We start from the raw sequence: 27,148 nt of genomic DNA, 5'->3' as shown, positions 1-27,148 counted from the left end.
TCTTTGAAGTAACTGGGTGTATTGATACACCATCCGAAGTATAATTAATAACTTCACCATTCTCAAAGGGATATTCAATGTCTGCTTCTTTTTTTTTATTACCAATCTACCAATAGGGGCCCTTCTTTGCGAGACATTGGAAAACATCCCTGGTCTTTGTGGTTGAATCTGTGTTTGAAATTCACTGCTCAACTGAGGGACCTTACAGGTCGCTGAGGTTGTCATTCAAAATCATGTTAAAACACTATTTTTGCACACAGTGACTTATTATGTGACTTGATAAGTACATTTTTACTCCTGAACTTATTTTTCTAAAAAACAGAATTCCACTCTGACATTATGGGGTATTGCGTGCAGCCCAGTGACACAAATTCTAAATTTAATCCATTTCAAATTCAGGCTGTAACACAACAAAAAGTGTAAAAAGTCTATGAATGTGAATACTATATGAGACACTGTTGATAGTGTACAGGGAGGGGTAAGTGACTAGACATTAGCATATAAACTCAGCAAAAAAAGAAACATCCCTTTTTTCAGGACCCTGTCTTTCAAAGATAATTCGTAGAAATCCAAATAACTTCACAGATCTTCATTGTAAATGGTTTAAACACTGTTTTCCATGCTTGTTCAATGAACCATAAACAATTCATGAACATGCACCTATGGAACGATCGTTAAGACACTAACAGCTTACAGAAGGTAGGCAATTAAGGTCACAGTTATGAAAACTTAGGACACTAAAGAGGCCTTTCTACTGACTCTGAAAAACACCCAAAGAAAGATGCCCAGGGTCCCTGCTCATCGGCGTGAACGTGCCTTAGGCATGTTGCAAGGAGGCATGAGGACTGCAGATGTGGCCAGGGCAATAAATTGCTATATCCGTACTGTGAGACACCTAAGACAGCGCTACAGGGAGACAGGACGGACAGCTGATCATCCTCGCAGTGGCAGACCACGTGTAACAACACCTACACAGGATCGGTACATCCGAAAATCACACCTGCGGTACAGGATGGCAACAACAACTGCCCGAGTTACACCAGGAACGCACAATCCCTCCATCAGTGCTCAGACTGTCCTCAATAGGCTGAGAGAGGCTAGACTGATGGCTTGTAGTCCTGTTGAAAGGCAATTCCTCACCAGATATCACTGGAAACAATGTCGCCTATGGGCACAAACCCACTGTCGCTGGACCAGACAGGACTGGCAAAAAGTGCTTTTCACCGACGAGTTGCAGTTTTGTCTCACCAGGGGTGATGGTCAAATTCGCGTTTATCGTTGAAGGAATGAGCGTTACACCGAGGCCTGTACTCTGGAGTGGGATCGATTTGGAGGTGGAGGGTCCGTTATGGTCTGGGGCAGTGTGTCACAGCATCATCGGACTGATCTTGTTGTCATTGCAGGCAATCCCATCGCTGTGCTTTACAGGGAAGACATCCTCCTCTCTCATGTGGTACCCTTCCTACAGGCTCATCTTGACATGACCCTCCAGCATGACAATGCCCCCAGCCATACTGCTCGTTCTGTGTGTGATTTCCTGCAAGACAGCAATGCCAATGTTCTGCCATGTCGAGCAAAGACCCCAGATCTCAATCCCATTGAGCACTTCGGCGACCTGTTAAATCGGAGGGTGAGGGCTAGGGCCATTCCCCCTAGAAATGTCTGGGAACTTGCAGGTACCTTGGTGGAAGAGTGGGGTAACATCTCACAGCAAGAACTGGCAAATCTGATGCAGTCCATGAGGAGGAGATGCAATGCAGTACCTAATGCAGCTGGTGGCCACAACAGATACTAATACTGTTAATTTTGACCCCCCCTTTGTTCAGGGACACATTATTCCATTTATGTTAGTCACATGTCTGTGGAACTTGTTCAGTTTATGTCTCAGTTGTTGAATCTTGTTATGTTCATACAAATATTTACACGTTATGTTTTCTGAAATAAACGCAGTTGACAGTGAGAGGACGTTTCTTTTTTTGCTGAGTTTATGACAGAGTAGCAGCAGCGTAATGATGTGTGTAATGATGTGATTGTGCATAGAGACGGGGAAAAAATACAAGTCAAGTCCAAGGGTCAACTCAGATAGTCCGTGTAGCCACTCTGTTAGCTATTTAACAACCCTCATGGCTTGGAAATAGAAGCTGTTCAGGAGCCTCTTGGTGTCAGACTTGATGCACCGGTACCGCTTGCTGTGCGGATAGAACAGTCTGTGGCTTGGGTGGCTGGAGTCTACCGATTTTCCGGGCCTTCCTTTCACAACGCCTTTTATACAGTCGTGGCCAAAAGTTTTGAGAATGACACAAATATTAATTTTCCCAATGTCTGCTGCCTCAGTTTGTATGATGGCGATTAGCATATCCTCCAGAATGTTATGAGTGATCAGATGAATCCCTCTTTGCCATACAAATGAACTGAATCCCCCAAAAAACATTTCCACTGCATTTCAGCCCTGCCACAAAAGGACCAGGTGACATCATGTCAGTGATTCTCTCGTTAACACAGGTGTGAGTGTTGACGAGGACAATGCTGGAGATCACTCTGTCATGCTGATTGAGTTCGAATAACAGACTGGAAGCTTCCAAAGGAGGGTGGTGCTTGGAATCATTGTTCTTCCTCTGTCAACCATGCGAAACACATGCGTCATCTTTGCTTTGCACAAAAAGGGCTTCACAGACAAGGATATTGCTGCCAGTATGAAAAACTCCCTAGAAAGGCCAGAACCTAGGAAGAAACCTAGAGAGGAAGCAGGCTATGAGGGGAGTCCAGTCCTCTTCCGGCTGTGCCGGGTGGAAATTATAACAGAACATAGCCAAGATGCTCAAATGTTCATAGATGACCAGCAGGGTCAAATAATAATAAGTGGTTGTAGAGAGTGCAACAGATCAGCACCTCAGGAGTAGATGTCAGTTGGCTTTACATAGCCGATCATTCATAGTATCTCTACTGCTCCTGCTGTCTCTAGAGAGTTGAAAACAGCAGATCTGGGACAGGTAGCATGTCTAGTGAACAGGTCAGGGTTCCATAGCCACAGGCAGAACAGTTGGTGCAGTTGTATAACTTTTTGAGGATTTGAGGGCCCATGCCAAACCTTTTATTTTTCCTGAGTGGGAAGAGGTGCTGTTGTGCTTTCTTCACGGCTGTGCCTACAGGGAGGGGGTTAGTGACCTGGCAGTGAGTGAACCATTTAGGTCCTTAGGGATTTGGACACCGAGGAACTTTAGACCCACTTTACTGCAGCCCCGTTGATGTGGGTGGGGGGCGTCCTCACACCCCTGTTTCTTGTAGTCCACCATCAGCTCCTTGGTCTGACTGATGTTGAGGGAGAGGAGGTTGTCGTAGCACCACACTGCCAGGTCACTGACCTCCTCCCTGTAGGCTTTCTTATCATCGCCGGTGATCAGGCCTACTACCGTCAGTGTCGTGAGCAAACTTGATGATTGTGTTGGTGTCGTGCATGGCACACGCAGTTGTGGGTGAACAGGGAGTACAGGAGGGGACTAAGCACACACCCCTGTGGGACCCCCGTGTTGAGGGTCAGTGTGGCGGAGGTGATGTTGCCTACCCTCACCGCCTGGGGTTGGCCCGTCAGGAAGTCCAGGCTCTCTCTCTCTCTCTCCTCTGTTCTTTCTCAATCTCTTTTTCTCTCTCTTTCTCTACCTCTTTCCCTCTCTTTCTCTACCTCTGTCTCTCACTCACGCCGTAGCACTTTCCAGCTAGCACATAACGTTCTGAGAACCATATGTTTCTTAAAGCTTGGTGAGAGCGTGGTTGTGCAATGGTTATTTTGCATACAACCTTCCCACAATGCTCTGGGAATGGTGCAGGATACCCAGCTAGCACACAACATTTTGAGAACCATTTTGTTTCTGAGGTGGGAATTTCAGTACTTCAGCATAACGTTTCCTTGTGGTTCTATTTCAAATAATGTTCTCAAATTGTTCTGAGAAAATTAAGAAATAACGTTCTTCTGTGGGATTTCAGTACTTCAGCATAACGTTTCCTCATGGTTCTATTTCAAGTAATGTTCTCAATGTGCAGAGAATGTTAAGAAACATTGTTCTTCTGGGGGAATTTCAGTACTTCAGCATTTTCTGCAGGTTTCCTCATGGTTCTATTTAGTTATGTTCTCACAACATTAAGAAAACTTTCCATAAAAAACTAAAATAAATCATTAACGTTTAAAGAATGTTATTTTAAAACCTATACATTCTGTTCCCATTCTATCCTCTCTTGTTAAGTGTGTTGGCCGTGCACACTAATTGGCCACACCTGATCTTAGTGCTTGTTTCCTTTGAAATGGGGTCTGTTTAAATAGACTGAAATGAACTGCTTTGCATGAGTAAAAAACATAGCATCATAGCTCCATTCTAAGGTGTTGCAGTGGACTAATTCCATGCTTAGAGAACAGAAGATCATAGGTTCAAATCTGGTGCCATAAAAATAAATGTGCTTGCATGATTAATGCCTGAGCAAATGCATTTCCATGTCTCCTATCGATGCTTAGAGTTCTAAACAGTTACTTACCTTCAAATAAACTATAATTTCTCAGAATGTTGATGAAACCTCCCAGGAAAACTTTCAGGGAACCATAGTAGAATGTTCTGAGAACCTCCCTGCAACCTTAAAATGTATGTTTCCAGAACTGGCAAACATGTATGTTCCCACAATTTCCAAGGAACCAAATGTGCTAGCTGGGTTGTCACTAATCTAAATATGAGTAGATATTTATGTTACAGTCCCAGGAGAAAATGTTTTGTTTGTTTTTAATTACAGAGCAGAGATGGTTACTAGGAATGCTCTAGAGGGGGAAGGCCGGAAAGAACCATGAGGAGCAGCAGATTAAATGACTTTCATTTGGCAAGACCAGAGGAAAGCTATTGTAACAAAGTGAAAGCGAAGTGAAGTGAAAAGAGTGGAATGCTGAACTGACTGAAGTCCTTCAAGATAATCCATTGATGGTCTTTCACATCGGCCAGATAGACTTAGGAGGGTACGTTACCACTCAGCGACTTTAGCTGAAACCCAGTCTTTGAATAACGGCTGGGCTGGTGTAGTAATGGTGAATGGGTCTGTTCATAACAAGGCTTGATTGTGAGGGGAATTACTGTCGACTCATGGTAATATCAAGACTGTATGGGCTCTCAGTGTGGTAACCAAGGGGACTGTCTGTCATCAAAGGATGAGGGATTTGATCTGTTTCACTTCTCACACACAAACTCTCTCTACCTCTCTCTCTCTCTCTCTCTCCCTCCCTCTACCTCTCTCCCTCCCTCCCTCTACCTCTCCCTCCCTCTACCCCCCCCCCCTCTCTCTCTCTCTCTCTCTCTCTCTCTCTCTCTCTCTCTCTCTCTCTCTCTCTCTATCACAGAAAGACACACCTCCCACACACAACTCTCTTTCATCTGTGTAATTTACAGCTCTCTGTCCTCTGTGTAATTTACAACTTTCTGTCCTCTGTGTAGTTACAGCTATCTGTCCTCTGTGTAATGTACAACTCTCGGTCCTCTGTGTAATTTACAACTCTATGTCCTCTGTGTAATTTACAACTCTCTGTCCTCTGTGTACTGTAGAACTCTCTGTCCTCTGTGTAATGTACAACTCTCGGTCCTCTGTGTAATTTACAGCTCTCTGTCATCTGTGTAATTTACAGCTCTCTGTCCTCTGTGTAATTTACAACTCTCTGTCCTCTGTGTACTGTAGAACTCTCTGTCCTCTGTGTAATGTACAACTCTCGGTCCTCTGTGTAATTTACAGCTCTCTGTCATCTGTGTAATTTACAGCTCTCTGTCCTCTGTGTAATGTACAACTCTCTGTCCTCTGTGTAGTTACAGCTCTCTGTCCTCTGTGTAATGTACAACTCTCTGTCCTCTGTTTTCACTTCACTTTCTCATTCCGTCTCCCATTCTCATGTTCCCATGTTCCCATTCCCATGTTCTCTCTTTCTATTAGACTCTGTTCTCCCTCTCTCACCATCCTTCTGTTTCACAAACAGTCAAAACATCCACTCCTACAACTCTACAACCAGCCAGTTAATTAGATGATCGATCATGCTTACTGATCCTGATAACAGATCCCTATTTCACTCTCTCAGGTGGAGACTGTGTTTGGCTCTCCCAACGTGACGGTGGGCTACCACGTAATTGGAGCAGACATGGTGTACCCGCCCTCTGTGGTGGTCGAGGCACTTCACTCCTACGGCCGGGATAGGCTGATGGGTGACGTGCGACAGTTTGTCCCCATGGTAACGGCGCTGCCCAACACAGCCGCTCCATGGAAACCCAGCCCAGCTATCAGCCTCCAGCTCAAAACAGGTCTGATGGTTTAGACTGGAGGAATATGTTTAAGATCATGTTGTTTTTCTTTCACTTATACAAGTTTAAGGAGGCTGCAGGACATTAGTCTGCTCTGTGTTCATATACCAGACATGTTATTAAGGAGACTGCAGGACATTAGTCTGCTCTGTGTTCATATACCAGACATGTTATTAAGGAGACTGCAGGACATTAGTCTGCTCTGTGTTCATATACCAGACATGTTATTAAGGAGGCTGCAGGACATTAGTCTGCTCTGTGTTCATATACCAGACATGTTATTAAGGAGGCTGCAGGACATTAGTCTGCTCTGTGTTCATATACCAGACATGTTATTAAGGAGGCTGCAGGACATTAGTCTGCTCTGTGTTCATATACCAGACATGTTATTAAGGAGACTGCAGGACATTAGTCTGCTCTGTGTTCATATACCAGACATGTTATTAAGGAGGCTGCAGGACATTAGTCTGCTCTGTGTTCATATACCAGACATGTTATTAAGGAGACTGCAGGACATTAGTCTGCTCTGTGTTCATATACCAGACATGTTATTAAGGAGGCTGCAGGACATTAGTCTGCTCTGTGTTCATATACCAGACATGTTATTAAGGAGACTGCAGGACATTAGTCTGCTCTGTGTTCATATACCAGACATGTTATTAAGGAGACTGCAGGACATTAGTCTGCTCTGTGTTCATATACCAGACATGTTATTAAGGAGGCTGCAGGACATTAGTCTGCTCTGTGTTCATATACCAGACATGTTATTAAGGAGACTGCAGGACATTAGTCTGCTCTGTGTTCATATACCAGACACGTTATTAAGGAGGCTGCAGGACATTAGTCTGCTCTGTGTTCATATACCAGACATGTTATTAAGGAGACTGCAGGACATTAGTCTGCTCTGTGTTCATATACCAGACATGTTATTAAGGAGGCTGCAGGACATTAGTCTGCTCTGTGTTAATATACCAGACATGTTATTAAGGAGGCTGCAGGACATTAGTCTGCTCTGTGTTCAGATACCAGACATGTTATTAAGGAGGCTGCAGGACATTAGTCTGCTCTGTGTTCATATACCAGACATGTTATTAAGGAGGCTGCAGGACATTAGTCTGCTCTGTGTTCATATACCAGACATGTTATTAAGGAGACTGCAGGACATTAGTCTGCTCTGTGTTCATATACCAGACATGTTATTAAGGAGACTGCAGGACATTAGTCTGCTCTGTGTTCATATACCAGACATGTTATTAAGGAGGCGGCAGGACATTAGTCTGCTCTGTGTTCATATACCAGACATGTTATTAAGGAGGCTGCAGGACATTAGTCTGCTCTGTGTTCATATACCAGACATGTTATTAAGGAGCCCGCAGGACATTAGTCTGCACTGTGTTCATATACAAGCTCATATTGATGGGGTTGAGTATTGATCTACAGTTACTCTGCCCTGATGTTCTTCATGTTCTATGATCTCAATGGGTGTTCTCTGTGTGTTCCAGTTTTGCGCTTCGTAGGTCCAGGAGATGACCCGCGTTCCTGTCGGTTCTCGCAGATGATGGAACAGAGGCTGGAGAACGTGTTCTCTGAGGCCCAGGCCAAAGTCCTGGACGTCCACACCAGACTCTCTGTCCAGGTAGAGATATTATAGTACAATGGCCTCCTCCTCACTCAGTAACCCTGTGACCTGTGGAGGTGGTGACTTCATGTGTACGTGGTCCTCTGTAGCTCAGTTGGTAGAGCATGGTGCTTGCAACTCCAGGATAGTGGGTTCGATTCCTGGTACCTCCTGTATGCCAAATGTATGCACACATGTCTGTAAATGGCTTCTATTTGGTATGAGTAGAAAGTATGTGAAGACAGTATGTTGTCTTTCTGCTCTTCATGATGTCCTTGTTACTGGTCCCAGCATTAATAAAGTTCTATGGTTTTGTATTGTATACACATATCCTAATACATAACCTAAATCTCTAGATACTCTTATCAGCTTCCCACCACAGATTATTTATTGTTTGTGTCAGGATAAGGTAAGACCCAGATGCAGACCGTGTTGAAGTGACAATGTTTATACAGCAATAAGGGCAAAGGTACAGGATGGCAGGCAGGCTCAGGGGCAGGCAGAGTGGTCAGGCGGGCAGGCTCAGGGGCAGGCAGAGTGGTCAGGCTGGCAGGCTCAGGGGCAGGCAGAGTGGTCAGGCAGGCAGGCTCGGGGGCAGGCAGAGTGGTCAGGCAGGCAGGCTCGGGGGCAGGCAGAGTGGTCAGGCAGGCAGGCTCGGGGGCAGGCAGAGTGGTCAGGCGGGCAGGCTCGGGGGCACAGGGTCAAAACAGGCAAGGGTCAAAACCAGGATGACAAGAAAAAAGAGACTGGGGAAAAGCAGGAGCTGATACAAAAACGCTGGTTGACTTGACAAACAAGACTAACTGACAACATACAGACAGAAAACACAGGTATAAATACCCAGGGGATAATGGGGAAGATGGGCGACACCTGGGGGGGTGGAGAAAAGCACAAGGACAGGTGAAACAGATCAGGGCGGGACGGTTTGGACGTAGGGATTTTACCTCTAACTGTTTCAAATTGAAGGAACAGTTGATATTTATACCAGACTTGTGTTGATGCCTTGTTGTGGCTTATTTTAGATGTTATGACATTAAACTTCAGTACAAACAAACGCAAAGAGTCTAAATATGGGTCGTCCGATTGGTCATTTTGATGTGTGGCACAGTTTGTGTGTATTAAATCTCAAAGCATTTTGCTCCTACCGTTTTCACAGACACAGCTCTGCAGTTGAAGAGGTTTGGCACTAGCAAAGCAAAATGCAAGCTGTGTATAATTGGAGCATAATTATCATTCCTAAGTGCATTGTTCATGTGCCATTGTAAATAGAAGCTGTTCTCTGATCTGAACTGATGTGTTTTGGGAGACAGTGTTTGTGTTATTTTAATGAGCTTCCTAGCTGCCGTGGTAACATGTCCACTATGTTATGTATGTATGTCAAGGTTTAGTTTTTAGGTTTTGTGTAGTTGACGTTATAAACACTTTCACAGTGGCGAATGGCTTGCCAGTTTCACTCTTGACAGCCGTTGTAATATCTTTATGGATTTAAGCATATTTTTGTTATGCTAATTATGCCCATACATTTTATACCTCCTCTGTAACTTATTAAACAATAAAGTAGATTGATCTAAATTGAAATTATGTTGTGCAACTTTGTCTCTTTCCCCCTCCCCTCTCTCTCTCCCTCTCTCCCTCTCTCCATCTCCCTGTCCTCTAGATGCTGAGTGTTTCTCAGTCAGTGGGTTCTCCTGCTGTGTCTCTGGTCTACATGGTGAGGAATGGGACCGCCCCTCTCAACGGCACCGCCGCCTCTAACCTCCTGGGTCAGCTGACCGCCGAGCTGGTCGGCTACTTCCTGTTCTACCCACCGCTGGTCATTGCTGAACGTAAGTGTCCTAGTGCCTCCTCGATGCCCTCCATCCTCATGATCCACATCAAGTGTCTCCAGAAACAGATCTAGAATCAGGTTACCCCCCCAATCCTAACCGTTACCTTTATTGGGATTAAAATACAAAACTGACCTGAGATCAGAGTCTACGTGCCAACTTCATACTACTCCCTAGACACCCCTGTGGGTTTCATATAGCCTGCATGACACACTTCTGTCTGGGTATTTATAGCAGTGAGTAGCATGGGTCTCTTCAGGAGAAGGACTAAGGTACTGGAAGGACTTGTATAGAATAACATGGACGAGTGACGTTCTCCAGCCCTTTGAGTAATTGGATGTTTGTGACTGTTGCCCTCTACAACGATACATTTTTTTAAATGATTGAGTCACTGTACTGTAAGCTCTGGATGCTAAGGTACAGCTAACCCCCTGCCTCCTCCTCCTCCTCTGTAAGCTCTGGATGCTAAGGTACAGCTAACCTCCTCCTCCTCCTCCTCCTCTGTAAGCTCTGAATGCTAAGGTACAGCTAACCCCCTGCCTCCCCCTCCTCCTCCTCCTCTGTAAGCTCTGGATGCTAAGGTACAGCTAGCCTCCTCCTCCTCCTCTGTAAGCTCTGGATGCTAAGGCACAGCTAGCCTCCTCCTCACCCTCCTCCTCCTCCTCCTCTGTAAGCTCTGGATGCTAAGGTACAGCTAACCCCTGCCTCCCCCTCCTCGTTCCCAGTACACTCTTCTAGTCTACCGTCTGCCTGCTCCCTCCATTTGAACTGGGAGAACGAACAAACGAATGCACTCCGATCAGCACAGAGAGAAATGCCATTCTGAGACGCTGGTCCAAGACGTTCTCTGCATCACAGACAGTTTTCCAAACATCTGGGAAGAGCGGCACATACTTCTCCTCCGAAACTCACACCGGGGTCACCCCTCATCCTTGATCCATGACTACCCAGGATGCACTTGGGGTGACCCATGTGACCCTGTTTACGAGAGGGTTGCGCCACGGGGCTGTGCTCTGACATACAGTACATCTGCTAGCATCATTACTGCATCATTAAGGGGTGGGCAGATGGCTGCTTGGTTTACATTGGACAGCATGGGCCAGACAAGAAGCATGAATGTTAATGAGTGTTGCGCTGACCCTCCACTTTGTGCTGTGAATAAATCAAGTGATGAGCATCATATAATGTGGGCACAGAGAAGGGGGGGGGGCAGTGTAGAATAGTGAGTAAAATAGCACAAGAGGAAGACAGAGGGGAGCGAGAAGCACAGAGTTGAAGACAGGAAGCAGATTCATCAGAGGGAAAGAGAGAGATGAGGGATAGTTTGCCTTGTTGGTTTAGATTCAGCAGAGGGAAAGAGAGAGATGAGAGAGTTTGCCTTGTTGGTTTAGATTCATCAGAGGGAAAGAGAGAGATGAGAGTTTGCCTTGTTGGTTTAGATTCATCAGAGGGAAAGAGAGAGATGAGAGAGAGTTTGCCTTGTTGGTTTAGATTCATCAGAGGGAAAGAGAGAGATGAGAGAGAGTTTGCCTTGTTGGTTTAGATTCATCAGAGGGAAAGAGAGAGATGAGAGAGAGTTTGCCTTGTTGGTTTAGATTCATCAGAGGGAAAGAGAGAGATGAGAGAGAGTTTGCCTTGTTGGTTTAGATTCATCAGAGGGAAAGAGAGAGATGAGAGAGAGTTTGCCTTGTTGGTTTAGATTCAGCAGAGGGAAAGAGAGAGAAGAGAGTTTGCCTTGTTGGTTTAGATTCAGCAGAGGGAAAGAGAGAGATGAGAGTTTGCCTTGTTGGTTTAGATTCAGCAGAGGGAAAGAGAGAGATGAGAGTTTGCCCTGTTGGTTTTGTACCTCTGCCATTCGTAATATTACAGTATTACAGTTTTATAGGGAGGTGAGGGAGGTCTCTGCCATTCGTAATATTACAGTTTTATAGGGAGGTGAAGGAGGTCCCTGCCATTCGTAATATTACAGTTTTATAGGGAGGTGAGGGAGGTCTCTGCCATTCGTAATATTACAGTTTTATAGGGAGGTGAGGGAGGTCCCTGCCATTCGTAATATTACAGTTTTATAGGGAGGTGAGGGAGGTCTCTGCCATTCGTAATATCACAGTTTTATAGGGAGGTGAGGGAGGTCTCTGCCGTTCGTAATATTACAGTTTTATAGGGAGGTGAGGGAGGTCTCTGCCATTCGTAATATTACAGTTTTATAGGGAGGTGAGGGAGGTCTCTGCCATTCGTAATATTACAGTATTACAGTTTTATAGGGAGGTGAGGGAGGTCTCTGCCGTTCGTAATATTACAGTATTACAGTTTTATAGGGAGGTGAGGGAGGTCTCTGCCATTCGTAATATAACAGTTTTATAGGGAGGTGAGGGAGGTCTCTGCCGTTCGTAATATTACAGTATTACAGTTTTATAGGGAGGTGAGGGAGGTCTCTGCCATTCGTAATATAACAGTTTTATAGGGAGGTGAGGGAGGTCTCTGCCATTCATAATATTACAGTTTTATAGGGAGGTGAGGGAGGTCTCTGCCATTCGTAATATTACAGTATTACAGTTTTATAGGGAGGTGAGGGAGGTCTCTGCCGTTCGTAATATTACAGTTTTATAGGGAGGTGAGGGAGGTCTCTGCCGTTCGTAATATCACAGTTTTATAGGGAGGTGAGGGAGGTCTCTGCCATTCGTAATATTACAGTTTTATAGGGAGGTGAGGGAGGTCTCTGCCGTTCGCAATATCACAGTTTTATAGGGAGGTGAGGGAGGTCTCTGCCATTCATAATATTACAGTTTTATAGGGAGGTGAGGGAGGTCTCTGCCGTTCGTAATATTACAGTTTTATAGGGAGGTGAGGGAGGTCTCTGCCATTCGTAATATTACAGTTTTATAGGGAGGTGAGGGAGGTCTCTGCCATTCGTAATATTACAGTTTTATAGGGAGGTGAGGGAGGTCTCTGCCATTCGTAATATTACAGTTTTATAGGGAGGTGAGGGAGGTCTCTGCCATTCATAATATTACAGTTTTATAGGGAGGTGAGGGAGGTCTCTGCCATTCGTAATATTACAGTTTTATAGGGAGGTGAGGGAGGTCTCTGCCATTCATAATATTACAGTTTTATAGGGAGGTGAGGGAGGTCTCTGCCATTCGTAATATTACAGTATTACAGTTTTATAGGGAGGTGAGGGAGGTCTCTGCCGTTCGTAATATTACAGTTTTATAGGGAGGTGGGGGAGGTCTCTGCCATTCATAATATTACAGTTTTATAGGGAGGTGAGGGAGGTCTCTGCCATTCGTAATATTACAGTATTACAGTTTTATAGGGAGGTGAGGGAGGTCTCTGCCGTTCGTAATATTACAGTTTTATAGGGAGGTGAGGGAGGTCTCTGCCGTTCGTAATATCACAGTTTTATAGGGAGGTGAGGGAGGTCTCTGCCATTCGTAATATTACAGTTTTATAGGGAGGTGAGGGAGGTCTCTGCCGTTCGCAATATCACAGTTTTATAGGGAGGTGAGGGAGGTCTCTGCCATTCATAATATTACAGTTTTATAGGGAGGTGAGGGAGGTCTCTGCCATTCGTAATATTACAGTATTACAGTTTTATAGGGAGGTGAGGGAGGTCTCTGCCGTTCGTAATATTACAGTTTTATAGGGAGGTGAGGGAGGTCTCTGCCGTTCGTAATATCACAGTTTTATAGGGAGGTGAGGGAGGTCTCTGCCATTCGTAATATTACAGTTTTATAGGGAGGTGAGGGAGGTCTCTGCCGTTCGCAATATCACAGTTTTATAGGGAGGTGAGGGAGGTCTCTGCCATTCATAATATTACAGTTTTATAGGGAGGTGAGGGAGGTCTCTGCCGTTCGTAATATTACAGTTTTATAGGGAGGTGAGGGAGGTCTCTGCCATTCGTAATATTACAGTTTTATAGGGAGGTGAGGGAGGTCTCTGCCATTCGTAATATTACAGTTTTATAGGGAGGTGAGGGAGGTCTCTGCCATTCGTAATATTACAGTTTTATAGGGAGGTGAGGGAGGTCTCTGCCATTCATAATATTACAGTTTTATAGGGAGGTGAGGGAGGTCTCTGCCATTCGTAATATTACAGTTTTATAGGGAGGTGAGGGAGGTCTCTGCCATTCATAATATTACAGTTTTATAGGGAGGTGAGGGAGGTCTCTGCCATTCGTAATATTACAGTATTACAGTTTTATAGGGAGGTGAGGGAGGTCTCTGCCGTTCGTAATATTACAGTTTTATAGGGAGGTGGGGGAGGTCTCTGCCATTCATAATATTACAGTTTTATAGGGAGGTGAGGGAGGTCTCTGCCGTTCGTAATATTACAGTTTTATAGGGAGGTGAGGGAGGTCTCTGCCGTTCGTAATATCACAGTTTTATATGGAGGTGAGGGAGGTCTCTGCCATTCGTAATATTACAGTTTTATAGGGAGGTGAGGGAGGTCTCTGCCGTTCGTAATATCACAGTTCTATAGGGAGGTGAGGGAGGTCTCTGCCATTTGTAATATTACAGTTTTATAGGGAGGTGAGGGAGGTCTCTGCCGTTCGTAATATAACAGTTTTATAGGGAGGTGAGGGAGGTCTCTGCCCTTCGTAATATTACAGTTTTATATGGAGGTGAGGGAGGTCTCTGCCATTCATAATATTACAGTTTTATAGGGAGGTGAGGGAGGTCTCTGCCATTCGTAATATTACAGTATTACAGTTTTATAGGGAGGTGAGGGAGGTCTCTGCCGTTCGTAATATAACAGTTTTATAGGGAGGTGAGGGAGGTCTCTGCCGTTCGTAATATTACAGTATTACAGTTTTATAGGGAGGTGAGGGAGGTCTCTGCCATTCGTAATATAACAGTTTTATAGGGAGGTGAGGGAGGTCTCTGCCATTCATAATATTACAGTTTTATAGGGAGGTGAGGGAGGTCTCTGCCATTCGTAATATTACAGTATTACAGTTTTATAGGGAGGTGAGGGAGGTCTCTGCCGTTCGTAATATTACAGTTTTATAGGGAGGTGAGGGAGGTCTCTGCCGTTCGTAATATCACAGTTTTATAGGGAGGTGAGGGAGGTCTCTGCCGTTCGTAATATTACAGTTTTATAGGGAGGTGAGGGAGGTCTCTGCCATTCGTAATATTACAGTTTTATAGGGAGGTGAGGGAGGTCCCTGCCATTCGTAATATTACAGTTTTATAGGGAGGTGAGGGAGGTCTCTGCCATTCGTAATATCACAGTTTTATAGGGAGGTGAGGGAGGTCTCTGCCGTTCGTAATATTACAGTTTTATAGGGAGGTGAGGGAGGTCTCTGCCATTCGTAATATTACAGTTTTATAGGGAGGTGAGGGAGGTCTCTGCCATTCGTAATATTACAGTATTACAGTTTTATAGGTAGGTGAGGGAGGTCTCTGCCGTTCGTAATATTACAGTATTACAGTTTTATAGGGAGGTGAGGGAGGTCTCTGCCATTCGTAATATAACAGTTTTATAGGGAGGTGAGGGAGGTCTCTGCCGTTCGTAATATTACAGTATTACAGTTTTATAGGGAGGTGAGGGAGGTCTCTGCCATTCGTAATATAACAGTTTTATAGGGAGGTGAGGGAGGTCTCTGCCATTCATAATATTACAGTTTTATAGGGAGGTGAGGGAGGTCTCTGCCATTCGTAATATTACAGTATTACAGTTTTATAGGGAGGTGAGGGAGGTCTCTGCCGTTCGTAATATTACAGTTTTATAGGGAGGTGAGGGAGGTCTCTGCCGTTCGTAATATCACAGTTTTATAGGGAGGTGAGGGAGGTCTCTGCCATTCGTAATATTACAGTTTTATAGGGAGGTGAGGGAGGTCTCTGCCGTTCGCAATATCACAGTTTTATAGGGAGGTGAGGGAGGTCTCTGCCATTCATAATATTACAGTTTTATAGGGAGGTGAGGGAGGTCTCTGCCGTTCGTAATATTACAGTTTTATAGGGAGGTGAGGGAGGTCTCTGCCATTCGTAATATTACAGTTTTATAGGGAGGTGAGGGAGGTCTCTGCCATTCGTAATATTACAGTTTTATAGGGAGGTGAGGGAGGTCTCTGCCATTCGTAATATTACAGTTTTATAGGGAGGTGAGGGAGGTCTCTGCCATTCATAATATTACAGTTTTATAGGGAGGTGAGGGAGGTCTCTGCCATTCGTAATATTACAGTTTTATAGGGAGGTGAGGGAGGTCTCTGCCATTCATAATATTACAGTTTTATAGGGAGGTGAGGGAGGTCTCTGCCATTCATAATATTACAGTTTTATAGGGAGGTGAGGGAGGTCTCTGCCATTCGTAATATTACAGTATTACAGTTTTATAGGGAGGTGAGGGAGGTCTCTGCCATTCGTAATATTACAGTTTTATAGGGAGGTGAGGGAGGTCTCTGCCATTCGTAATATTACAGTTTTATAGGGAGGTGAGGGAGGTCTCTGCCATTCGTAATATTACAGTTTTATAGGGAGGTGAGGGAGGTCTCTGCCATTCATAATATTACAGTTTTATAGGGAGGTGAGGGAGGTCTCTGCCATTCGTAATATTACAGTTTTATAGGGAGGTGAGGGAGGTCTCTGCCATTCATAATATTACAGTTTTATAGGGAGGTGAGGGAGGTCTCTGCCATTCATAATATTACAGTTTTATAGGGAGGTGAGGGAGGTCTCTGCCATTCGTAATATTACAGTATTACAGTTTTATAGGGAGGTGAGGGAGGTCTCTGCCGTTCGTAATATTACAGTTTTATAGGGAGGTGGGGGAGGTCTCTGCCATTCATAATATTACAGTTTTATAGGGAGGTGAGGGAGGTCTCTGCCGTTCGTAATATTACAGTTTTATAGGGAGGTGAGGGAGGTCTCTGCCGTTCGTAATATCACAGTTTTATATGGAGGTGAGGGAGGTCTCTGCCATTCGTAATATTACAGTTTTATAGGGAGGTGAGGGAGGTCTCTGCCGTTCGTAATATCACAGTTCTATAGGGAGGTGAGGGAGGTCTCTGCCATTTGTAATATTACAGTTTTATAGGGAGGTGAGGGAGGTCTCTGCCGTTCGTAATATAACAGTTTTATAGGGAGGTGAGGGAGGTCTCTGCCCTTCGTAATATTACAGTTTTATATGGAGGTGAGGGAGGTCTCTGCCATTCATAATATTACAGTTTTATAGGGAGGTGAGGGAGGTCTCTGCCATTCGTAATATTACAGTATTACAGTTTTATAGGGAGGTGAGGGAGGTCTCTGCCGTTCGTAATATAACAGTTTTATAGGGAGGTGAGGGAGGTCTCTGCCGTTCGTAATATTACAGTATTACAGTTTTATAGGGAGGTGAGGGAGGTCTCTGCCATTCGTAATATAACAGTTTTATAGGGAGGTGAGGGAGGTCTCTGCCATTCATAATATTACAGTTTTATAGGGAGGTGAGGGAGGTCTCTGCCATTCGTAATATTACAGTATTACAGTTTTATAGGGAGGTGAGGGAGGTCTCTGCCGTTCGTAATATTACAGTTTTATAGGGAGGTGAGGGAGGTCTCTGCCGTTCGTAATATCACAGTTTTATAGGGAGGTGAGGGAGGTCTCTGCCGTTCGTAATATTACAGTTTTATAGGGAGGTGAGGGAGGTCTCTGCCGTTCGTAATATCACAGTTTTATAGGGAGGTGAGGGAGGTCTCTGCCATTCATAATATTACAGTTTTATAGGGAGGTGAGGGAGGTCTCTGCCGTTCGTAATATTACAGTTTTATAGGGAGGTGAGGGAGGTCTCTGCCATTCGTAATATTACAGTTTCATAGGGAGGTGAGGGAGGTCTCTGCCATTCGTAATATTACAGTTTTATAGGGAGGTGAGGGAGGTCTCTGCCATTCGTAATATTACAGTTTTATAGGGAGGTGAGGGAGGTCTCTGCCATTCGTAATATTACAGTTTTATAGGGAGGTGAGGGACGTCTCTGCCATTCATAATATTACAGTTTTATAGGGAGGTGAGGGAGGTCTCTGCCATTCGTAATATTACAGTTTTATAGGGAGGTGAGGGAGGTCCCTGCCATTCGTAATATTACAGTTTTATAGAGAGGTGAGGGAGGTCTCTGCCATTCGTAATATCATAGTTTTATAGGGAGTTGAGGGAGGTCTCTGCCGTTCGTAATATTACAGTTTTATAGGGAGGTGAGGGAGGTCTCTGCCATTCGTAATATTACAGTTTTATAGGGAGGTGAGGGAGGTCTCTGCCCTTCGTAATATTACAGTTTTATAGGGAGGTGAGGGAGGTCTCTGCCATTCGTAATATTACAGTTTTATAGGGAGGTGAGGGAGGTCTCTGCCGTTCGTAATATCACAGTTTTATAGGGAGGTGAGGGAGGCCCCTGCCGTTCGTAATATTACAGTATTACAGTTTTATAGGGAGGTGAGGGAGGTCTCTGCCATTCGTAATATTACAGTTTTATAGGGAGGTGAGGGAGGTCTCTGCCATTCATAATATTACAGTTTTATAGGGAGGTGAGGGAGGTCTCTGCCATTCGTAATATTACAGTATTACAGTTTTATAGGGAGGTGAGGGAGGTCTCTGCCATTCATAATATTACAGTTTTATAGGGAGGTGAGGGAGGTCTCTGCCATTCGTAATATTACAGTTTTATAGGGAGGTGAGGGAGGTCTCTGCCATTCATAATATTACAGTTTTATAGGGAGGTGAGGGAGGTCTCTGCCATTCGTAATATTACAGTATTACAGTTTTATAGGGAGGTGAGGGAGGTCTCTGCCGTTCGTAATATTACAGTTTTATAGGGAGGTGGGGGAGGTCTCTGCCATTCATAATATTACAGTTTTATAGGGAGGTGAGGGAGGTCTCTGCCGTTCGTAATATCACAGTTCTATAGGGAGGTGAGGGAGGTCTCTGCCATTTGTAATATTACAGTTTTATAGGGAGGTGAGGGAGGTCTCTGCCGTTCGTAATATAACAGTTTTATAGGGAGGTGAGGGAGGTCTCTGCCCTTCGTAATATTACAGTTTTATATGGAGGTGAGGGAGGTCTCTGCCATTCATAATATTACAGTTTTATAGGGAGGTGAGGGAGGTCTCTGCCATTCGTAATATTACAGTATTACAGTTTTATAGGGAGGTGAGGGAGGTCTCTGCCGTTCGTAATATAACAGTTTTATAGGGAGGTGAGGGAGGTCTCTGCCGTTCGTAATATTACAGTATTACAGTTTTATAGGGAGGTGAGGGAGGTCTCTGCCATTCGTAATATAACAGTTTTATAGGGAGGTGAGGGAGGTCTCTGCCATTCATAATATTACAGTTTTATAGGGAGGTGAGGGAGGTCTCTGCCATTCGTAATATTACAGTATTACAGTTTTATAGGGAGGTGAGGGAGGTCTCTGCCGTTCGTAATATTACAGTTTTATAGGGAGGTGAGGGAGGTCTCTGCCGTTCGTAATATCACAGTTTTATAGGGAGGTGAGGGAGGTCTCTGCCGTTCGTAATATTACAGTTTTATAGGGAGGTGAGGGAGGTCTCTGCCGTTCGTAATATCACAGTTTTATAGGGAGGTGAGGGAGGTCTCTGCCATTCATAATATTACAGTTTTATAGGGAGGTGAGGGAGGTCTCTGCCGTTCGTAATATTACAGTTTTATAGGGAGGTGAGGGAGGTCTCTGCCATTCGTAATATTACAGTTTTATAGGGAGGTGAGGGAGGTCTCTGCCATTCGTAATATTACAGTTTTATAGGGAGGTGAGGGAGGTCTCTGCCATTCGTAATATTACAGTTTTATAGGGAGGTGAGGGAGGTCTCTGCCATTCGTAATATTACAGTTTTATAGGGAGGTGAGGGACGTCTCTGCCATTCATAATATTACAGTTTTATAGGGAGGTGAGGGAGGTCTCTGCCATTCGTAATATTACAGTTTTATAGGGAGGTGAGGGAGGTCCCTGCCATTCGTAATATTACAGTTTTATAGAGAGGTGAGGGAGGTCTCTGCCATTCGTAATATCATAGTTTTATAGGGAGTTGAGGGAGGTCTCTGGCGTTCGTAATATTACAGTTTTATAGGGAGGTGAGGGAGGTCTCTGCCATTCGTAATATTACAGTTTTATAGGGAGGTGAGGGAGGTCTCTGCCCTTCGTAATATTACAGTTTTATAGGGAGGTGAGGGAGGTCTCTGCCATTCGTAATATTACAGTTTTATAGGGAGGTGAGGGAGGTCTCTGCCGTTCGTAATATCACAGTTTTATAGGGAGGTGAGGGAGGCCCCTGCCGTTCGTAATATTACAGTATTACAGTTTTATAGGGAGGTGAGGGAGGTCTCTGCCATTCGTAATATTACAGTTTTATAGGGAGGTGAGGGAGGTCTCTGCCATTCATAATATTACAGTTTTATAGGGAGGTGAGGGAGGTCTCTGCCATTCGTAATATTACAGTATTACAGTTTTATAGGGAGGTGAGGGAGGTCTCTGCCGTTCGTAATATTACAGTTTTATAGGGAGGTGAGGGAGGTCTCTGCCGTTCGTAATATCACAGTTTTATAGGGAGGTGAGGGAGGTCCCTGCCGTTCGTAATATTACAGTATTACAGTTTTATAGGGAGGTGAGGGAGGTCTCTGCCGTTCGTAATATTACAGTTTTATAGGGAGGTGAGGGAGGTCTCTGCCATTCGTAATATTACAGTTTTATAGGGAGGTGAGGGAGGTCTCTGCCATTCGTAATATTACAGTTTTATAGGGAGGTGAGGGAGGTCTCTGCCATTCGTAATATTACAGTTTTATAGGGAGGTGAGGGAGGTCTCTGCCATTCGTAATATTACAGTTTTATAGGGAGGTGAGGGAGGTCTCTGCCATTCGTAATATTACAGTTTTATAGGGAGGTGAGGGAGGTCTCTGCCATTCGTAATATTACAGTTTTATAGGGAGGTGAGGGAGGTCTCTGCCATTCGTAATATTACAGTATTACAGTTTTATAGGGAGGTGAGTGAGGTCTCTGCCGTTTGTAATATTACAGTTTTATAGGGAGGTGAGGGAGGTCTCTGCCGTTCGTAATATTACAGTTTTATAGGGAGGTGAGGGAGGTCTCTGCCCTTCGTAATATTACAGTTTTATAGGGAGGTGAGGGAGGTCTCTGCCATTCGTAATATTACAGTTTTATAGGGAGGTGAGGGAGGTCTCTGCGGTTCGTAATATCACAGTTTTATCGGGAGGTGAGGGAGGTCTCTGCCATTCGTAATATTACAGTATTACAGTTTTATATGGAGGTGAGGGAGGTCTCTGCCGTTCGTAATATTACAGTATTACAGTTTTATAGGGAGGTCTCTGCCATTCGTAATATTACAGTATTACAGTTTTATAGGGAGGTGAGGGAGGTCTCTGCCGTTCGTAATATTACAGTTTTATAGGGAGGTGAGGGAGGTCTCTGCCATTCGTAATATTGCAGTTTTATAGGGAGGTGAGGGAGGTCTCTGCCATTCGTAATATTACAGTTTTATAGGGAGGTGAGGGAGGTCTCTGCCATTCGTAATATCACAGTTTTATAGGGAGGTGAGGGAGGTCTCTGCCATATGTTGGCAGCGGCTGGCGCCACTCTTCAAAGGCAATTACCACAGTAAATAATTAACAGTGGGGGGTTTATCAGTGTGCACAGTAAAACACCTCAGGCCCTGTTCAGACAGAGACGACCCTAAATCTCTCTCCACTTCCAACGTTACTGTTTTCAACCTGGAGAATTCCAGGGAAGGTCAGGGGATTTTTCAGACTGTTCATATATAGATAGATAGATATATAGATATCAAATGTGGTGATGAGTTTTTAAGCTTGTCTTCTGTGTTTTCTTCCTTTCAGTGGTGTATGTGTGTGTGTGTGTGTGTGTGTGTGTGTGTGTGTGTGTGTGTGTGTGTGTGTGTGTGTGTGTGTGTGTCTGTTTCTACATTTAAGAAGCCTATGTGCCAAGGTTTTAGTAAGGCTGTGTCAGTTGATAATGTATCTTAAACCAGAATGTGGAAGATGGAAAACCAAACAACTCATCAAGTAAAGAATCATCACAACACACATCATTTGTTGAATATTTGATGAGTGTTTGACTTCTAAACTACTGTTTAGAGTACATGTTGTTTTCCTATATTCAACAAGGGAATCACACACAACCTGCTCCTTTTAAATCCACCCAACAAATACCTTTCAGAACGCGGTGTTTTTCATCCCTAGGCCTCTCTAACTTCAGCAGTGGAGCTCTGAGGTTTATGTGAAACATCATCACAGATTAAGCAGCACGATTGTGCACGGCTGAGACTACAGTATTGGACAGTGTTAAAGAGATTGTGCTGACAGCCCTGCAGTAGTAACGGGTAACAGGCCAGAGCATCCATTGTTCCCCTACTCACTCATACAGTGGCAGAGGGTGATGTGACAGCCCTGCAGTAGTAACGGGTAACAGGCCAGAGCATCCATTGTTCCCCTACTCACTCATACAGTGGCAGAGGGTGATGTGACAGCCCTGCAGTAGTAACGGGTGACAGGCCAGAGCATCCATTGTTCCCCTACTCACTCATACAGTGGCAGAAGGTGATGTGACAGGCTTGCAAATCTTTAGAAACAAATAAAATAACCCCCCAGACAGATGTGTAGACGATGTTTGGGGACGTGCTGAGAATGGAGAGGAGGGGGGGACTAGTGCCAGCCTCACAGCCGGACGGCCATCTTAGAGCTGTTATCACTGCCAGTTTGTTTGTGACACCTGAACCAGATGTCTCTCTCGCTCTCACTCTATACAACTACCCCTGTCTCTCTTTCTGTACTGTGTCTGATTTCATAGGCCAGTGAAACAGCATATCCCCAAACCCCTGTGCCAGCCCCAGTACTTAATCAGGCAGGAAATATGTAACCGAGCTAAAGCCTGGGAAACTCAACAGACAACCAGAAGAGAGGTAGAGCCCATGCAGATATCAGCTCTCACAGTGAGACACTCAGCCAGAGCTCTCAGTATAAGAAACTCTAGGACACACAGGCATAATGCAGGTTTAAGTTGTGCCACTGTAAACTCTCAGTACCACTGCAGTGAGGTTTTCATAAGGAGAAATCGAGCCACTCAAAGCACCAATGTAGTTCTGACCAGTTAAATTCATAAAGAGCTTGACAGAAATGATTTTGACTCACATAAAGAAGAAATGTCAGACCGGTCATGCTGTTCCTCTGTTCTTTTTCAGCGTTGGAATACCACAACCTCAATACCTCCATCGCTACCAGAGACTTCTGGGTAATCACAGGTAATTGTCTTATTGTTTCTCTCCTTATGGGCTTATTGAAGAGAAGCTCTCTAGTTGAGCTGCTGATACGTGTTCTGTATATGCTGTCTTTTGTGCTTGTTTTAACCCATTACAGTCGTGGAAATGGGCCTGTATGGATTGGTCCAAATTGAAAAAGCATATGCATGACCACGGTACAGTCTTAGAAAAAAGGCTTTCAAAAGGCTTCTTCGGCTGTCCCCATAGGATAACCCTATTTGGTTCCACGGAGAACCCTTTTTGGTTCCATGTAGAACCCTTTTGGGCTCCATGTAGAACCCTCTGTGGAAAGGGTAACCCAAAAGGTTCCTCATGGAACCAAAAGGGTTCTACATGGAACCAAAAGGGGTTCTTCAAAGGGTTCTCCTATGGGGACAGCTGAAGAACCCTTTAAGGTTCTAGATAGCACATTTTTTTCCTAAGGGTGCAGCAATTGAATCAGGTCTGGGCTGTGTAGATGAATCAGGTCTGGGCTGTGTAGATGTGTAGATGAATCAGGTCTGGGCTGTGTAGATGAATCAGGTCTGGGCTGTGTAGATGTGTAGAGGAATCAGGTCAGGGCTGTGTAGATGAATTAGGTCTGGGCTGTGTAGATGAATCAGGTCTGGGCTGTGTAGATGTGTCGAGGAATCAGGTCTGGGCTGTGTAGATGAATCAGGTCTGGACTGTGTAGATGAATCAGATCAGGTCTGGGCTGTGTAGATGTGTAGATGAATCAGATCAGGTTAGATCAGATTAGATATGCGTAGATGAGTGTGTGTTTAGATATGCGTAGTGTGTGGTTATGTACGAGCTCATGTGTGTGTAGATGTGTAGCCTCTTCTCTTTTATATAGGGAATTATCTGTGTGATGGTATTGTGCATCTCTTACCGTCTCTCTGGGAAGAAAGAGAGAGGAGAGAGAGGCAGATTATTGTCTCTCTGGGAAGAAAGAGAGAGGAGAGAGAGGCAGGGAGGCAGACTACCGTCTCTCTGGGAAGAAAGAGAGAGGAGAGAGAGGCAGACTAACGTCTCTCTGGGAAGAAAGAGAGAGGCAGGGAGGCAGACTACCGTCTCTCTGGGAAGAAAGAGAGAGGAGAGAGAGGCAGGGAGGCAGACTAGCGTCTCTCCGGGAAGAAAGAGAGAGGAGAGAGAGGCAGGGAGGCAGACTAGCATCTCTCTGGGAGGAAAGAGAGAGGAGAGAGAAGCAGGGAGGCAGACTAGCGTCTCCGGGAAGAAAGAGAGAGGAGAGAGAGGCAGGGAGGCAGACTAGCGTCTCTCCGGGAAGAAAGAGAGAGGAGAGAGAGGCAGACTAATGTCTCTCTGGGAAGAAAGAGAGAGGAGAGAGAGGCAGACTACCGTCTCTCTGGGAGGAAAGAGAGAGGCAGGGAGGCAGACTACCATCTCTCTGGGAGGAAAGAGACACACAGTCACACACAGTCACACACACACACAGTCACACACACACACACACACACACACAGTCACACACACACACACACACACACACACACACACACAGTCACACACAGTCACACACACACACACACACACACACACACACACACACACACACACACACACACACACACACACACACACACACACACACACAGTCACACACACACACACACAGTCACACACACACAGTCACACACACACACACAGTCACACACACACACACACACACACACACACACACACACACACAGTCACACACACACACACAGTCACACACAGTCACACACACACACAGTCACACACACACACACACACACACAGTCACACACACACACACACACAGTCACACAGTCACACACACACACACACACACACACACACACACACACACACACACACACACACACACACACACACACACACAGAGGCAGGGAGGCAGACTACCATCTCTTTGGGAAGAAAGAGAGAGGAGAGAGAGGCAGGGAGGCAGACTACCATCTCTCTGGGAGGAAAGAGAGAGAAGAGAGAGGCAGACTACCGTCTCTCTGGGAGGAAAGAGAGAGGAGAGAGAGGCAGACTAATGTCTTTCTGGGAAGAAAGAGAGAGGCAGGGAGGCAGACTACCGTCTCTCTGGGAGGAAAGAGAGAGGAGAGAGAGAGGCAGACTAAAGTAGATGAGAGAGGCAGGGAGGCAGACTAACGTCTCTCTGGGAAGAAAGAGAGAGGAGAGAGAGGCAGGGAGGCAGACTACCATCTCTCTGGGAAGAAAGAGAGAGGAGAGAGAGGCAGGGAGGCAGACTACCATCTCTCTGGGAAGAAATAGAGAGGAGAGAGAGGCAGGGAGGCAGACTACCATCTCTCTGGGAAGAAAGAGAGAGGAGAGAGAGGCAGACTAATGTAGATGAGAGAGGCAGGAAGGCAGACTACCGTCTCTCTGGGAGGAAAGAGAGAGGAGAGAGAGGCAAACTAATGTCTCTCTTTCTCTAGCTTCCTTCCTCATCCCTCTCTTTCTCCTCCTTCCTTCTCTCTCTCTCAATTGGATTAAAATATCTCGCTCAATCACCTCCTCTGCCCTCTGACCTCCTCGTTACCCTCTGTCTCACTCTCACTCTCCCTTTCTCTCTCGCTCTCCCCCTCTCTCATATTCTCATACTTCTCACTCTCCCTCCTCTCTCCCTCCTTCCCCCCTCCCCCCTCCCCCCTCCCCCTCTCCCTGCAGTCATCCTGGATGTGGATAACTCATCTCTGGAGAGCCAGTACCAGAGCTTTGCCAGTCTCATGGAGCAGCGCCTGGCTGAGCTGTTTGTGGTTGCTCGCCAGCAGGGCACTCGCTTCAGGAGAGCCACCACTGTGGACAGCTACACTGTCCAGGTAGGGAGCAGAGCTGGCACTGCAACCCAGGCAGGTTGGCCTGGAGGTCTGCTCTGGAGGCCCTTGACAGACCTGGTTCTGAGACAGTGTGGCCACTCCTGACAGGTTTATTGTCAACTTCCCCAGGGTGGATGTCCTTATGTGTGTTGAGTAGTGAGGCTAATGAATTGAATACTAATGCTGACTTGTTTCTTAAACAAAGCATCTATATTTCATAGTGATAAAAAGTAAAACACACGTGTGTGGGCGTTTACACACAGTCACACACACACACACACACACACACACACACACACACACACACACACACACACACACACACGCACACACACACACACACACACACACACACACACACAGTCACACACACACACACACACACACACACACACACACACAGTCACACACACACACACACACAGTCACACACACACACACACACACACACACACACACACACACACACACACACACACACACACACACACACACACACACACACACAAACTTAATTAGAGGGATTTCCAGCTTGTTATAGAAGTTAAATATATTAAGGGTAAAGATGCTGATGGTATTTCTACAATTCATTTCAATAATGATTACTGTGTTAACCACATGTTTTTTACCCATTAGTCATTGTGTTCTCATTTGTCACTGTATTGTTTTCTAAAGAACTAGTGTATGAAGTAAACGTGCTGTAAGAAGATCTCTGACCCCTTCATGTCCGTAGGTGTCATTGGCACCGTAACATTCTGGACGTACAGGTGGAGCCTTCAATCTGAGGAGACTTGTTTTAACCCTTCCTATATCCACTCAGATGGTGAGTATCCGTCGAGTGATGGGTCAGAAGAACCCAGCAGAGATGACCTACTACGTTCAGCTGAATGGTCGTCCGTTACCGGGCACATCAGCCGCCAAGGTCCTGAACACGCTGGACTCTCAGACCATGGCCCTCACACTGGGTTACTTCGTTCAGCTGCAGGCTGAACGTACGTATACCTCCTCTTGGATGGATGGATGGATGGGTGGATGGGTGGATGGATGGATGGGTGGATGGATGGATGGATGGATGGATGGATGGGTGGATGGATGGGTGGGTGTGTAGATTGTTGGATGGGTGGATGGATGGATGGATGAATGGGTGGGTGTGTAGGTTGTTGGGTGGGTTGGTGGATGGATGGATGGGTTGATGGATGGATGGATGGGTGGATGGGTGGGTGTGTAGGTTGTTGGTGGATGGATGGATGGGTGGGTGTGTAGGTTGTTGGGTGGGTTGGTGGATGGATGGATGGGTGTGTAGGTTGTTGGGTGGGTTG

The 27,148-nt window shown here is 45.4% G+C and overlaps 1 protein-coding gene across 1 annotated transcript in view; it reads left to right on the top strand.

Moving 5' to 3' along the window:
* The window catches only part of LOC110513177 (UPF0606 protein KIAA1549L), a 150,812-nt gene that overhangs the window by 65,766 nt on the left and 57,898 nt on the right, over positions 1-27,148 (top strand). Inside the window, exons 5-10 of the mRNA XM_036981293.1 lie at positions 6,092-6,311; positions 7,814-7,947; positions 9,587-9,755; positions 22,945-23,004; positions 25,681-25,832; positions 26,650-26,821. Of these exons, the coding sequence (XP_036837188.1) occupies positions 6,092-6,311; positions 7,814-7,947; positions 9,587-9,755; positions 22,945-23,004; positions 25,681-25,832; positions 26,650-26,821 (907 nt within the window). The remainder of the gene's footprint in view (positions 1-6,091; positions 6,312-7,813; positions 7,948-9,586; positions 9,756-22,944; positions 23,005-25,680; positions 25,833-26,649; positions 26,822-27,148) is intronic.

Source organism: Oncorhynchus mykiss, chromosome 6, assembly GCF_013265735.2.
Source record: "Oncorhynchus mykiss isolate Arlee chromosome 6, USDA_OmykA_1.1, whole genome shotgun sequence".
Taxonomy (NCBI): Eukaryota; Metazoa; Chordata; class Actinopteri; order Salmoniformes; family Salmonidae; genus Oncorhynchus; species Oncorhynchus mykiss.
The sequence above is the reverse complement of the archived record's forward strand: the minus strand, read 5'-3'. Positions and strand labels throughout refer to the sequence as shown.